This window comes from Onychomys torridus, chromosome 2 (assembly GCF_903995425.1).
Source record: "Onychomys torridus chromosome 2, mOncTor1.1, whole genome shotgun sequence".
Lineage (NCBI taxonomy): Eukaryota > Metazoa > Chordata > Mammalia > Rodentia > Cricetidae > Onychomys > Onychomys torridus.
In genome coordinates, this window is record NC_050444.1 from 4,423,307 (window position 1) to 4,440,018 (window position 16,712).

At 36.9% G+C, this 16,712-nt stretch overlaps 1 protein-coding gene across 1 annotated transcript in view; it reads left to right on the forward strand.

The window, feature by feature from the left end:
• Positions 1–16,712, forward strand: part of Rp1 (RP1 axonemal microtubule associated) — a 222,221-nt gene that overhangs the window by 46,028 nt on the left and 159,481 nt on the right. The window contains exon 4 of the mRNA XM_036179670.1: positions 9,544–9,630. Coding sequence (XP_036035563.1) covers positions 9,544–9,630 — 87 coding nt within the window. The remainder of the gene's footprint in view (positions 1–9,543; positions 9,631–16,712) is intronic.

Sequence of the window (16,712 nt, forward strand, 5' to 3'; positions counted from 1 at the left end):
GAACAAAGAAAAATATTAAGGCTATATGGGGAAAAGACCACACAACATATAAAGACAGACCTATCATATAGCATCTAATCTTTCAGTAGAGAGTCTAAAAGCCTGAAGGTCCTGGACAGATGTTCTATAGACTCCAAGAGATCACACATACCATCCCAGGCTGTCAACCACAGTGTACAGAGAAAGAAAAATATTTCACAATAAAACAAAATTTAAGTATCATCTATCCATAAATCTAGCTCTAGAGAAGGCTCTAGAAATAAAACTTCAGTTTGAAGAGCTTAACCACACCCAAGAAGACACAGGAATAAATAATCCCAGAATAGCAAGTTAAAAGAGGAAGGAAGAACCAACACTATAACAACAAAAGTATCAGTAATCAATAAATGCTGCTCATTATTAACTATCAGTATTAATGATTTCAATTCTCCAATTAAATGACACATGCTAACAGATTAGATTTGAAAACAGGATCCATCTTTCTACCGCATCCAAGGAACACACCATTCTATCAAGGATAGATATCACCACAGGTTAAAAGGATGGAGAAAAGATATTCTAAACAAACAGACCCAAGAAACAAGCCAATGTAGACATTTTAATATATGACAAAATAGACTTTAAACAAATGTTATCAGAAAAGCTAGAAAAAGACATTACATACTCATCAAAGGAAAAAAAAATCCACCAAGAGGATATTCTAATCATAAACATTATGAACTAAACATAAGGATACCCAAGTTTGTAAAAGAAACACTATTACAGTGAAAATCACAGATTGACCCTCACACACTGATAGTGGGAGACTTCAATGCTTCACTCTTGCCAATAGACAGGTCATCTAGATAAAAGCTAAACAGAGACATACTGGAGCTAAATGATGTTATACATCAAATGGACCTAGCAGATATTTACATAACATTTCACCCAAATATGAAAGAATATACTTTCTTCTCGGCAACTCATGGAACTTTCTCTAAAGTTGACCATGCACTTGGGCATGAAGCAAGTCTCAACACATATAAGAAAACTGAAATAACACCCCTCATCTTGCTTGACCACCATGGGTTAAGATATCAACAGACAACAGAAATCTTACAAACTCATGAAAAGCGAATAATTCACTACAGAATGAAAAATAGGTCAACATGGAAGTTAAGAAGGAAATTAAAATCTTTTTAGAATGAATTAAAATAAAACTACAATATACCCAAATATATGTGATACAATGAAGGTGGTTCTTTTTTTTAAGATATCTTTTTTAACCTCTGTCATGAATATATACCATCTTTTCTTTATCCATTCTTCTGTTCATGACATTTTCAAAGCAGGTACATGTTACCATAATTTCATTTGTTTCAGAGATAGTAAAATTATTACTTAAAAGAATTTATAGTTTTGTAAAATTTTTGATACTTTTGAATCATTTATGTGGATTACACATTTAAAAGTTTTGTAGTTTCATAAATAAAATAGGAAAAGCATAGTCTCTGACTTCTCTCTTTCTAATATACAAATCTGGCAACCTTTTCTCTCTTTTGGCACATTTACTAAGCAAACACATCAGCAAGGAATAATGTAAAAGATGTCTAATCTATATGCCTTTACACAGTCTCTCCTTTCTTTTTTATTATTGTTATTTTTCTTCATTTTTCCTTATTAAGAAATTTTCTACTCATTCCACATTATCCACAGATCTCCCCTCCTCACTCCTCCCACCCCCAGCCCTCTTTCCCAAGCCACCCTGCCCCGTATCCCCACACCCCCCAAATCGAGGTCTCCCATGGGGAGTCAGCAGAGCCCAGTACACTGAGCCTAGGCAGGCCCAAGCTCCTTCCCACTGCACCCAGGCTATGCAAGGTGTCACACCACAGGCACCGGATTTACAGAAGCCTGCCCATAGACCAGGGACAGATCCCAATCCCACTGCCTGGGTGCCCTCCAAACAGTTCAAGCCAAACAACCGTCAATGAAGGTGGTTCTAAGAAGAAAATTTATAGTACCAAGTGCCTGCATAAAAACAAAATTGGAGAGTTCTTACATGAACTCACAGAGACTGTGGCAGCATGAACTGGGCCTGCATGGGTCTATACTCGATGGGTTCCTAGGAGTGAGAAGTAGTTCTTTATCCTAGAAACTGTCTTCAATTGATAACCACTTGTAAGTGAAAAATTAGTTTTCTCTGAGGAGTCTCATTGGGAAAACAAACTACTCTTAAGGGTAGGTCTCATGCCCATCTGTAGATGGCCACAACCAAACAAATTTAATGGTACCTTCGGATGTTTTGTGTCTCATACTGTTGTGCCAAGGCATTTTTAAAAACATTACAGATCCTTTGCATATATATAATGGCTTCTAGTATTGTGTTTCAAATGACTTCTGTGTGTGTGAACATGTGTTTCTCTATATCTATATGTGTTTCTACTGCTTTTCCTTTGGCTCTTTTCATTCTGTTTGTTGGTTTGGTCCTATTCCAATTTGTTGGTATTTGTTCATTTTATAGATTTAAAGGTGAAATAACACCATTTTTCTCTCAAACTTTTCCAAACATCAAAACAGGTGAGATAGTTTCCTAATGTCTTCTATAAGGTCAGCACTACACTTATGTCAAGCCCAAAGGGAACTTGTCTAAGGAATAAAGCTACAGACTGGCACCTAATAAGCACAGGCATTAAAGTCTGCAATGCAGGGAAGCTGAATCCAGAAGCACACTAAAAATTATTCTATATTGTGACAAACTGGGATTCATCCAAGTGATGGGCATTGACTAACATAGAAATAACATAAAGTGAATGTCATAACAAATATTAAAAATAGGATAAAGAAGAGAAATATATAATGAAGACATTGCTGAAAATTTGACAAAAACCAACACTTTTTCAGGATAAATTGGGATTTTTTTGTTTAAAAAAAACTAGAACTAAAAAAGATCTCTGTCTTAGTTAGGGTTCTATTGCTGTGAAGAGACTCCATGACCATGACAATTATTAAAAAGGAAAACATTTAACTGTAGCTGGCTTAAAGAGGTTTACTCCATTATCTTCATGGTGAGAAGCATGGCAGCACCCAGGCAGAAATGGTGCTGGAGAGGTAGCTGAGAGTTCTATACCTGGATTCACAGGCAGCAGGAGATGACTAAGCTACTAAGCCTGGCTTGAGCTTCTGAGACCTCAAAGCCAGCCCTCAGTAACCTACTTCCCCCAAGAAAGCCCACACCAACTCCAGCAATGCCACACCTCCTAATAGTGCCACTCCCCATGAGCCTATGTAGCAATTTTCATTTAAACTACCACAAACTCCCTAACCACGATACAAGGACATTTATGTAAAACCCAAAGGTAACATCCTTAAAGATCAAAGATTAGCAGATTTCTCCCAAACAAAAATAAGACAATGATTCCAGATTTTTGCCATTGCTGCTTAGCAATGCTCTGAAAATATTAAGTAGAGAAATTTATCAAGAAAAGTAGATTAAAGACATTCAAATTAGAGAAAGAGAAAGCACATTAGAGATAGTTGCCACAAGTTCAGGAACGGAGAATGGGGAATAACTAAAATGTTCTGGAAGCAAAAAGTTGAAAAATGATACTGTAACCACACCACAAACCACTAAATAGCATGCTTTAGGATTATTTTTAGATGTTAACATTTGTTTTGCATACTATAAGTAACATAAAAATAAAATACTCATTTTAAAAACATAAAAAAATGAAGCTTTGCAGAGGAATGTATGTGAGAAGAATTTACGAGCATAAATAAAACAGTGAAAAAGTAAAGCTTAAGGAAGCCTCTGCAAACAAGGGGTAAATGTCACCATTCCAGGAATCAATCAGCAGGGACAGGACAATAGAGAATGAAGGCAAACAGCAGAATTCAGAAAGCAGGAGCTAAAGAAATGGGTCAGCACATTTAGGCACTTGACACAAAGCCTGGTGACTTGAGTTCCATTCCCACATGGTGAAAGGAGAGAACCAACCCTGTGGGTTGACCTTTGACTAACATACATATGCTAAAATACATGCATATATGCAGAAGCACACACGCACATACCCAAGTGCAAAAACACATGCAAGTATACAATACACACACACACACACACACACACACACACACACACACACACACTAAACAAAGTGAAAAGAAAAACCTATTGAAAAAAAGACACCAAAAGCAGCAGACTGTCACAATGAGAGAAGGAAATGAGAATGAGAAATTGAGGAGTTCTTTTCATATAATAATATAGAAAACTATTCAGCTCTATAAATTGTATGGATTTATAATCTAATTAAAATGTAAACATGAGGTGAAATGGTACAAAAACAATACCAAAATTCTCATATCCTTTCATTATAGTAAATTCTAAAATTATTTCTTTCTCATGAAAATAATAAAATTCATTTTTCTTTTTTTATTGAAAATACATCTTTTTCATAAAATATATGCTGCTCATGGTTTCCCCTTTTTCATCTCCTCTCAGATCCTTCCCACCTGCCCAAATCTATGTCTTCTTTCTCTCTTTAGAAAAATAAATGGAAAAATAAATAAAAAAGGGCATGAGAATCACACACACACACACACACACACACACACACACACAAGACACAGAATCAGAAACCATAATATATAAGCAAAACACCAGTAAAGTTAAAAAAATCATCCAAAAATACCATTGAGTTCATTTGTGTTTGCCTTCTATTTATTGCTGGGCATGGGGCCTACCCATGTGGTTTATATACTCACTGATTCTCCATAGGAGGAAACTAATTTTTCATTTCTAAGCAAGTGTTAATTGCAAATAACTTCCTAGATAAGGACAGAAGCTCTTATCGATTTCCTCTCTTAACACTGGAACCCCATCTGACGTGGATCTGTACAGGCCTGTGCATGCTGACTGTCTCTGGGTTCATGTAGGCCTCAGTCCTGTTGTGTATGCAAGGCACTGTTTACTTGGTACCATCCATCCCTTCTTACTACCTCTTCTTCTGCATAATTCCCTGAGCCCTAAGTGGAGGGGTTTAAGGAAGATGTACCATTTAGGACTGGGTGTTCCAAGGTTTCTCACTCTCAGAACATTGTCCAGTTGTGGTTCTCTGTGGTAGTTCCCATATACTGCAGGAGGAAGCTTCTCTGATGATGGCTGAGCAAGGTATTGATCTATGGGTATAGCAGATGTCATTGAGGGTCCTTTTATTGTTTTATTCCTATAGCAGAAATATGTTATTTGGTTTTCCCCTAGGCCTATGGCCTATCTAGTTTCAGGTTCTGGGCTGCCCAAGGAGTGTCAAGCAAGCACTTCATCTTGTAGAGTAGGAATTTTGCTGTGGGATGTTCTGTATGTCAAATGTATTGCTCTGATTGGTTAAAATATATAAAGTGCTGATTGGCCAGTAGCCAGGCAGGAAGCATAGGGTAGGCGGGACAAGGAAGAGGAGAAGGCAGGGAAGTAAAGGCTGAGGGGAGATGCCAGCCACCGCCATGAGAGAAAAGATGTAAGGTACTGGTAAGCCACTATAGGCTGAAGATGATGCCCTAACACTGCGGAGAAACCTCAGGTGACTGTCCAGGCAGCTGGCTGTTTCTGTCAACTCACATTTTTTTTTTTTGAAGCTGCTTGCATGCATTTCCTATTTTTATTTTTTATTAGGTAGTATTATTTCCTTCTTGGGTCTCTGAGGGAGTTGAAGATCAGTTAGTTATAGTTATAATAATCATTGTTAAGGATTTCAGAAAAACTTACTAAGAGCTGTAAGTGTATAAATTTGAAAGATGTTATAAGACAGTTCCGTTAGCAATAAAAATTAGGATAGAAAATGAATCAGGTACATTTTGGACTGAATTGACTGAACCTCTGAAACTGTAAGTCAGCCATTCCAATTAAATGTTTTCCTTCATATAGTTGCCATGGTCATGATTTCTTTTCATAGCAATAGAAACCCTAACTAAGACAATTACTCATAGAATGCTTGTGCCACTATTGAACCAACATATCATGCAGGCAGGTAATCTTCGTAAATTCCAGGGTTTGTAGCTGGGTTGATGGTTACCTTTCTCTTCTGGTATCCTAAAGAGTACCGTTTAGTACTATGAGCAGTAGTCACTAGGGATTAAGACTCTAGTTAGAACAAACTAGATTTCTCCATGTCAATGAGATACCTATATATTGTCTTCAGCAATAGGGGGGGGGTATCAGTTTGTGGAGAGTTATCAATACCCTTGGCAACAGCCTGAATTGTTTGGTGGTTTCCATGGGGTCCTTTGGCTAAGAATTCAATTAGAGGTAAACCATTTCTGGCCCTGGAGGTTTCACTTGGTAGTGAAAAATGTATAATTGGGATTTTGTCTCTTCCATTATTTAGTGACTCCATTTATATTTCTTTTATATAGGTACATATTTTAAGAAGCTTCTGCTATAGTAGATTTCCATATGACCCCTCAAATGACCCTTAGTGTTGGTTGTTCCTCCTTATAATCTTCCCTTACCCTCCTTCCTCCATCTCTCTGTTTAATCATACTCTTCCAGTCTAACTCTTGTTTCTCCTTAACTGTCTTAGTTACAGTTTCTATAGCTATGAAGAGACATCATGACCATGGCAACTCTTATAAACGAAAACAGTTAATTGAGGTGGCTCACTTACAGTTTCAGAGATTCAGTCCATTATCATCATGGGGAGACATGGTAGCTTGCAGGCAGACATGATGCTGGAGAAATAGATGAAAGCCCTACATTTTGCAAGCAATAGGAAGTGGTCTGAGTGTTACACTGAACAAAGCTTGAGCATATATGAGACCTCAAAGCCCACCTCTATAGTCACACACTTCTTCCAACAAGGGCATACCTACCCAATAAAGCCACACCTCCTAATAGTGCCACTCCCTTTGGGAGCCATTTTCTTTCAAACCATCACAATAATTATACTTTATCTCCCCATCCTTGGGAGATCCTCCTCTACCCTTACTAGTCTCTTACTCTGTACTTAACTTCTCTGGTATATAGATTGTAGCATTCCAACTGAAGGCTTAAAAGCTAACATCTACATATAAGAGAATACATATAATATATGTCTTTTTGGGGTCTGGATTTCCTCACTCAGGATAATTTTTTTCTATCTCCATCCACTTAGATGTGACTATAATGATTTCATTTTTCATCAGCTGAAAAATATTCAATTGTGTATTATAAAAATGTATACATTTTCATTATTCATTCACCTATTCCATTCATTTGTGGAGATCTAGGCTATTTACATTTTCTGGCTATTATGAATTGAGTAACAATAAACATGGATAACAAATTTTCTCCTTAGTAGTAGGGAGTCTTTTGGGTATATGACCAAGAGTAATATATCTGGATTGTGAGGTTGATCTATTATTCCCATATTCCTGGGAAGCCACCACACTGATTTTCACAGTGGCTGTATAAGTATAGGTCTTCCTCTTTCTCTGCTGTGGATATCAATCTGTATAAATAAAATGCTGATTGGCCAGTAGCCAGGCAGGAAGTATAGGTGGGACAAGCAGAGAAGAGAATTCTGGGAACAGGAAGGCTGAGTCAGGAGACACTGCCAGCCATCTCCATGAGTACCAACATGTAAGATACTGGTAAGCCATGAGCCATGTGGCAAGGTATAGACTTATAGAAATGGGTTAATTTAAGATGGAAGAACTAGATAACAAGAAGCCTGAGCCATTAGGCTGAGCAGTTTAAATAATATAAGAGTCTGAGAGTCTGTTTTTTTTTTTATTTTATAAGTGGGCTGCGGAACTGCCGGGGCTTGGTGGGAACTGGAGAGAATCTCTCCAACTACATTTCTCTACATGCTAGCTGGCATGAGCTGCCTTTTGTTTTATTGATCTTGGTCATTCTTACCAGTATGAAGTAAAATCTCAAAGTAGCTTTGATTTGGGTTTCCCTTGATGACTAAGGATGTTAAAAATTTCTTTAAAGTGTAAATTATTTGTATTTCATCTTTTGAGGAACCTTTGGTTACTTCTATACTCATTTTTAATTGACTTATTTGTTTTCTTTATGTACAGTTTTTAAGCTCTTTATATATTTTAGATTATTATTATTATATTATTTTAGATTATCAGATGTGTAAAAATAGATTTATGTTCTATGCTTCTCTTAGCTTCTAGGTTTTTAAATTATGAATTCAATCTGTTATAGACCTTTTTGTCTTGTCTATTGTATAAGTTTTGGTGGTTTGTGTGTTTCTATAAATTTCTTAGTAAATTTAGTTTTTAATAAATTTAATTCCTAATAATTTAATTTTTAATGAATTTAATTTGTTGACATTATACACAGTATTTCTATAACTATGCTGTATTTTTATGACCCCTTTTATTTTTGTGAAGTTTTTACACAACATCTCATTAAATTTCTGGTTTTATCAATTTCAATATTTCTCTTTTCTTGATAGCTACAGTAGCCAAAGGACTGTAAATTCAGTTGACAATTTTTCTGAAGAACTGTCTTTGTTTGATAGATTGTTTTATTTTTTTAATATGCATTAATCAGTTTAATTTTTATCATTTTATTCCCTCTGTTAGATCAAGGTTTAATTCATCCTGAACTTTCTTTTAAGGTAGAAAGATGGGCTACACATTTAAGGTTTTTCTTTCTTTTTTGTATATGTGGTTACAGTTATGAATTTCCTTATGAGCTTGGCTTACACTATCTTCCATATATTGTGCTTTGGTTTAGTTATCTCCATGTGTTTTATAATTACTGTGGAATTCCTTGTTTGACCAACTCATTGAGAATATGCTGTTTAATTCACATACAACTTTTCCAATTTTCCTTCTATTATTTATTTCTGGTTATATTCCACTGTGTTTAGATAATGTATTTTATACATGTAATATAAAATTACACACACACACACACACACACACACACACACGCATGTTTGTTTTAAAAATCTCCTCCCTCCCTTTTTTTTTTTTGTCCATGTATTGCTATATAGTATGGGATTTCAATTTACTGTGTAAGACCAGGCTGATCTCATACTTGGAAACCTTTTCCTTCTGGGTGCTGGAATTACAGGTATGTACCACCATGCCCACTCATAATCTTTTTTAAAATGTCAAGAACCAGCATCATATAACACATCATTTATATAAGGAAGGTTTTATGCATAGTTGAGAAGATTTTATATTTCTTGTTGAATGAATGTTGGATAGATGCTAGGCCAAGCTGATATGCTGTACTTCCTTCTGATTCTGTTTATTTTATCTATTATTTAAACCATATTTCCACAGTTTATTATAGTGGACTTTGTGTTTCATTACACAGACTTGTTAAATTTTGCTTCCTTGGGAAAGGTAACTTAGTAACACAGCATGTTCTCAGCATATGTAGGGCCTTGGGCTCAATATATAGCACTACACTTTTGGCTTTGTATGGTTCAGTGCTCTGTGGATTGTGTACATGTTTGTCATTCTGATGTCTTTATGAATTGATCTCTTTATCAGTATGCAATGTTCTTGTCTCAGCTGTATTAAAAAGTATAACTAAAACATGTTTTCTTGACTTTTTTATAGATCACAGTTGGGGATATAGGAAAGCCATTTAAGATTCGTATTGGCCACACTAATTCTGGATGCTCCCCTTCCTGGCATTGTAAGGGGGTAAGGATATCATATCATTCCTATTTTACACAAACTTTTCTACAAAATTTCTTCAAGATTCAAGTTTCAGTGAGACATTTTGTAAGTGCTATGAACTTACAGAGTCACTAATGTAAGCATTAGAGCTCAGATAGAAAGGTCTCCTGGTAGCCAGAAGCTAAGGAATACCACAAAGTCACACCACACAACAAACCTCACACAAGAAATTTATTGGGAGGGAAAAAAAAAACTGAGAGTATGGTTGCTTCTGCTTGGAAACAGCAAATTGAACAGGATACAAGGCTTGTATAGAGTTTCTTGGAAATAGGATGGAACTTTCCAGGGTAGAGATTGGTGGGATTTCATGTCCAAAGATAGGCTTTTTATTCTGTAGGATGGAAGCAGGATCCAGCATTAAGAGTAGTTAGAATATTCCTTGGGTGGAACCTGGCAGTTAAATGTCCTTGTGGGAGGGGCCTGGCAATTTGTGTGGCTAGAGGGGCTTACATTCCCCCTTTCTTGTTTCTTATTGGTAAACAATTAGGTCATGGGAAAATGGGATATGTTATCATTAGACTACTTCCTGCTGAATCAGGGCATTGAAGTCCTTTGGGCCAACTTGATCTTCACAATCAGGTATAATTGGGAGTTGCTGGCCTCTGGCTCTGTGGTTAGGGGCTATTAATCCTGTACTAGCAACTGATGAAAAGTCTGGTTAGAGATCTTTTGAATCTGTTGTTGAAGAAATCCAGATAAAGAGTTTATAAGGCAGGGTGCAGCTAGTAGGATTAAGAAAAGCAGGAGAAAGGGGGTTAAGAAGGGTAACATCCAATTCCACATTGGATGGTCCATGAGCCACTAGTCAGAGGCATCAAGTTCTTTCTTTTTTTTTTTTTTTTTTGGAGATCCATCTGGATATGTCAGATCTTATCTTTTACTTTAGCTAACTCGTTGACATAGAAGCAACATTCCTCCCTGAGGAAGACCACTCACTTTTTTTTTTTCCTGTTAGTGAATCTAATTCTCACTGATTTTGTAGCACTTATGGTTTCCCAGTGAGTCTATTTGACCCAGGAGGGTAAGGATGGTCTGAGCCACCCATTGGAGATACTGGATGAACTGAGAGGAAAACCTATGGTAAATAGCTGGGGAAGTAGTTGGTCTTGTGTTTCTGCACCAAAATATAAATGTTAGAGATCTGGAGCAAAGGTATCCTGGCTGTCAGAAGCCAGGCTATACTGACAGCTCTGAAGAAAAAGGTGTCCTGCAAGGAAAGGTATCCAGAACATCTGTGTGGTTTTCACAGTAAAAGTAAACAAAGCAAGGAACTCTGTAGTGACACTTAACCGAATGGAAGGAGAGAGAGAATTAGAACAGTAGAATAGAAAATAGCTGGGGGAGCACAGGTGTCTTAGTAAGTAAAATTGCATGAGTGGTGGGGACCTGAAGATCATTGCAGGATCAATGCTCAAGTGGTGGACAGCCCCAAGGGTGTATCAGATTCTTAAAAGGTCAGAGATAAGAGGTTTAAGGTCCCCAGGCTATAGAAAGAGAGTGGGTATTGAGTCTGGGTGATAAATTTGATGGGGTTTGATGAGGCTGGTAAAGCTGTGGCCCTACCCTGATGATAGAGGAACAAGAATGTGTGGGTACCTATAACTCCATGAGTACTAAATAGGTGGCCCTGGTGTCCAGAAGGAGGAGAGAGAGAAATCTCCTTGATACTGTGTTGTTTACCCAAGGCTCCAAGTCAGACATGGTGGTGGTCAGGCCAAGGGAGCCCAGGTTCCCAGGAATTCAGCCTAAGGGCCACCTGGGCTTGATATCTCCATGCTGTGAAGGACATGGGAGCAGTCAACACCCAAATGCCCTTCTTGATGGCACCTTGAACATGATCTGGATGGTTTACAGGGATGAGACAGGTACATCTGAAACAGGGATCAGGAGGTTCTCAGGTTGTGGGAGGCCAGAGAGGTAGGGCAATTGCTATGGCCAGTTGAAAGGCCTTTACTAGCACCAGGTATTTTTGTTTTGAGGCTTTTTCATCTCTCCCATGGTACCCCTTAAAGTCACCACTAAGACTTCTGCCTGTGGAGTCAGGGGTCCTTTCTCTAGACATTTAAGTTTGATCCTAATATTAGGGAAACTGCGAGAAGAAGTAGGTCAAAAGAAGTTATTTTCTATTTGGGGCCCCAGGATCCAGATTGGTGTATTGTAAAAGGGCCTTTGCCAGATGGTCTAGGAATTGAGATGGGTTGTCATGTTTCCTTTCCGTAGACTGTAATATTGCTTGCCCTCATTAGTTAATTAGTCCCAACTGACTAAGGGGAAAAGCTTCAACTAAATAATATTTCTCCATTTCTGTAAAGAGAATACTTGGGAGCATTGAGAAATGCATAGTTATGTATGTACTTGTATTACTGTTAAAAATCATAGTTTGGGACTGGAAAGATGGCTCAGAGGTTAAGAGCATTGGCTGCTCTTCCAGAAGTCCTGAGTTCAATTCCCAGCAATCACATGGTGGCTCAGAACCACCTATAATAAGATCTGGTGTCCTCTTCTGTCATGTGAATACATAATAAATAAATAAATCTTAAAAATGATCATAGATAAATGATGATTTAAACATTAAAACATGGCTGTCTGTATAGCATCTGCTTCAAAGAAGGTGTGTGAAAATACATCCTTAGTGACATAGTAATCTGTTAGGCTTAGATGTGAGCTCTGGAATTTAGGGGACATATGCTAATTAGGTTAAAGCTCTTTGAATTTTTTTTTAAAGAGGAAAACACCTTAATTCTTCTATAATGCTTAAAATAAAAATTCTGCTTATTTCTTATTAGCAGTAAATGTGATCTCATGACTAGACCCCTTATTTCCAGTTTTATGTCTTGGTGAATGGTGTATTTAACTCTGCAATCATTAAAATTTAGGAGTCTTTAAGTAAAGTTGTAAAGAGGCAATGATCATTGAGTCAATCCAATTCCAAGTGTTCTTGGTGTGGAAGTTTGAATGGGAATGGCTCTTTTAGTTTCATGTATTTGGTAACTTTGTTCCTATTGGTGGATCTGTTTTGGAATGATTAGGAGGTCTGGTCTTTTCAGAGGAGGTGTGACATTAGGGAAGAAATTTGAGGTTTCAAAAGATTGGTGCCATTTCCAGCATTCGCTTTCTCTGCTTCCTGCTTATGAAATAAAGATGGGGTCTTTCATGTTCTTGGCATCATCAGATCCTTGCTCTGCAATGTTGGATGATAACCCTCTGAAGCTATAATCTAATTGTCGACTTGCTTTTATAAATTTCTTTGGTTATGTTTTTTTTTTTTGTAGTTTTGTTTTTACAAAAAGGAAAGTAATTACATCATAAATTGGTTCCAAGAAGTGGATAGTTGCTGTGACAGACATGATAATGTGGCCTTTTGGAGGAACATGGAAGACTTTGGGACTTGGCCTAGGAAAGTGATTGAATCCTGCAAGCAAAGCTTAATAGGCCATTCTAGTATGAACCTGGAAGACAGTGGTGCTGAGAACTGTGTTGATTGCAGACTCCCAGCATGAGAGGTTTCAGAGGGGAAGAAAATTAATTATGTGGCTAGGGATCTTTCTTGTGATATTTTGGCAAATAATGTGCCTGTCTTTTGTACTTGTCCTAAGAAATTGCCTGAGGATAAGTTGAAAGTAATAAACTAATGTGTATAGCAAAGGAAAATTTAAGACAGCTTAATATTGACTCTGTTGCATGGTTACTAGTAATCATTGAGAGACAGGTCTACAGTAAAAAGCAAGCAAGGCAAAAAGAAAAACAAAACATACAGTTAAAAGAATAAAAGAATGCTAGGAGATTTATTGTGGAGCCAAGGTTTATGCTGAAAGGGATAAAGAAATTAAGGAGAGCACAAATCTTCAATGAAATAAAGGGAGAGATACACTCAGGAAAAGATGTTACCCAGCTAAACTTTCAACCTGTGAAAGGAAAAAGCCTATGGAATTTTCTCCTCCTAAAAAATAGAACATATGAAAGCTGCTACAAATGTATTTAAAGAAAATCATGCTCTATTGCAAGGAGGCTATCAAATGTGGCAGTGTTGTCCATCTGGTTCTGGATTTTGAGTAGTCAAAGGGTCTGTGGAATCTTCTTCTGCAGTTAAAGAGAGCTGCTGAGGACAGGGAATGTGTGGCAGACTAGTCTGCATGAAGGCTCTGAAATGGCAAAAAACCCTGAAGGGCCATTGTATGAAGCTACTGAAGTGAAGTCTGGATTTCTTTGGAGAACCCAAAATATTAGAGGTGCCAGAGCCATAATATATTTGCCACAGAAAGCTGTATATAGGGCATTGAACCAGCCTAAGACAAAGGAGTACATATGGGCAGAGAATCTGGAAGGGAAGAACCATCTAAGCCCTTTAACACTGGAAATGAAGGAACAAAATTTGTTGCTGGAGTCCAGCTCTAGTGAAGTTCAGGTCCCAAAGATGATGTGTAGAGTCAGCGAGGGGAAGGAGAAGACTGACATGGTCTGAGGGTGAATTGGAATGGCTGCCACTTATTGGAAAAAAAAAAAAAGGCTGCACCTTTTATAATCTATAATTGCACAAATGATTAAGTAAAAGCTGCAATTAAATGTCTCCCAACAGATAAAGCAAGCAAGATAGCAAGCCCAGGGCCAGATGGGTTCAGACTTTCAAGAGAGTACCACAAATACTCTTGATATTGTTCTACAAAGTTGAAGCTGAAGGAGCATTTTCTAACTTTTTTTCTTGTTTGTTAAACCAAGCTTTATTGATAAAATGGAATTCAGAATATCTTACTAGGAACAGCATCAGGCCCAGCCAAGCATGATAGGAAAAAAATGTGGCAGTCTCCTATTGTGTAGGAAGCTGCTGCTTACCGATTAGTAACTGAATGTAAGGACTCATAAAGAGGTGCAAAGAATCAAGGCATTTTAGCCCCAACTTGACACTCTCTTGAATATATGGTCTCACCTGCAATACTCTCGGCTGCAAGGAGAGGACATCCTAGAGACAGGTAAGAGGGATGGCTGTATTAACAAGCCAATCCCTTGCCAGAATACAGACAGCTTTCTCTAACTCCCTGGATGTTGAGCTTTGTAAGATTTTGGAAGTCTTCATTGCCGTGTGCACATGAACATCTAGCTATGTGGCTGCTGCTTTCCTATCCGAACCCCAAGCCCAAACACAGCATGACTGACTGTATCTGTTGTGTCACACAACAAGCCAAACATTTCCTTTATAATTGATAGTGATTTTAAAGCAGTTCATAGTTAAATATGAGCACTTTGTACAAGGACAATTACACTTTACAAAAATCCAAAATCATACAACAAAAATTGCTGGAGTCTGATTTACATTTTTAAACTTTTTATGAAGCTCAAATTACATTGATATATAATCCACACAAAGACTCAACAAAGAAAGAAAATTACAGACCACTTTGCCATATGAGCAAAATGCAAAAATTCTCAACAAAATACCAAATTGAATTCAAGAACACATTAAAAAGATCATTCTCTATGATCAAGCTGACTTTATTCCAGAGATGAAGGGATGATTCAGTATATGTAAATCCATAAATGTAATATATTATAAATTAAATGAAAGACAAAATCCATATGCTTAACTCATTAGATGCCAAAAAGGCTCTTAAAAGCCAACAGCACTTTATGATGAAAGTCCTAGAAAGACTAGGGATACAAGGGGCATACCTCAACATAATAATGATAACATACATCAAATATATAGCCAACATCTAATAGAGAGAAGCTCAGGAACAAGACAAAGATGCCCATTCTTTTCATATCCACTTAATATAGTCCTTGAAGTTTTAGCTCGAACAATAAGACAACTGAAGGACATCAAGGGACACAAATAGGGAAGCATGTAGTTAAGTGTCTTTGTTTGTAGATGATAGTATTTCATACATAAAAGACCCTGAAGAGTCAGTCCACCAGGGAACTTCCACAGCTGAAAAAGACTTTTAGTAAAGTATCAGAATACCAAATTAACACACAAAAACCAGTAGCCTTCCTATATACAAACAATAAAATAAACCAAAAAAGCAATCAAGGAAGCAGTACCTTTCACAATAACCTAAAAAAGGCTTGAAATCACTCTAACCAAGTAAGTAAATGACTTGTATAATAAAAACTTTAAGATACCGAAGAAGAAATAAAAGATACCAGACAATACAAAATTTCCCATACTTATAGATCAGTAGGATTAGTGTAGAGAAAATGGCCATCCTACAAAAACAAATTCAATACAGTACCCATCAAAATTCCCACACAATTTTCACAGAAATCAAATGGACAATTTTCATCTTTTTAGATGGACATGAAAACATAAAATCCAAAATAGCTAAAACAGTCCTGAATAATAATATTGCTGCTGAAAGTATCACCCATCCTAACTTCAAGTTGTATTACAGAGATATAGTAATAAAATCAGAAGGATATTGGCATAAAGACAGACAGGTTGATTAATGGAATGAAACTGAAGATGCAGACATAAACCTATACACCTTGGACAAAATGACCCCTTGTTTTTGACAAAGAAGCCAAAAATACACACTAAAAAATAACATCTTAAACAAATGGTATATATAACATATTTCCAAATAGCTCCACATTGCATTACAGAGACACTTGCTCATCCATGTTCATTGCTGTTCTATTAGTAATAGCTAGAAATTGAAAACAGCCTAGATGTCCATCAATTGGTGAGTGGATAATGAAAATGTGGTACATTTACATAACAGAATATTGTTCAGCTGTTTATAAAAATTAAGAAATTCAGAGGTATATTGTTTGGGCTAGAAAAAAAAATCACTGAGTGAGGTGGCCCAGATCCAAAAAGACAAATTTTATATGTTTTCTCTTCTATGTGGATGTTAGCTTTTAAACCTTCAATATGTGTCCTACAATCTTAATAACCACAGAAGTTGGGTATAGAATAAGATATTGTTGGAAAAGGAGGATCTCCCCCCCCAAAAAATAAAAGAAGAAATAGAATGTATAGTTATGGAGTGACTAGAATTAGAGGACTGAATGGGGAGGGGAATGGAAAAGAGAAGTAAGAAGGGAGTATG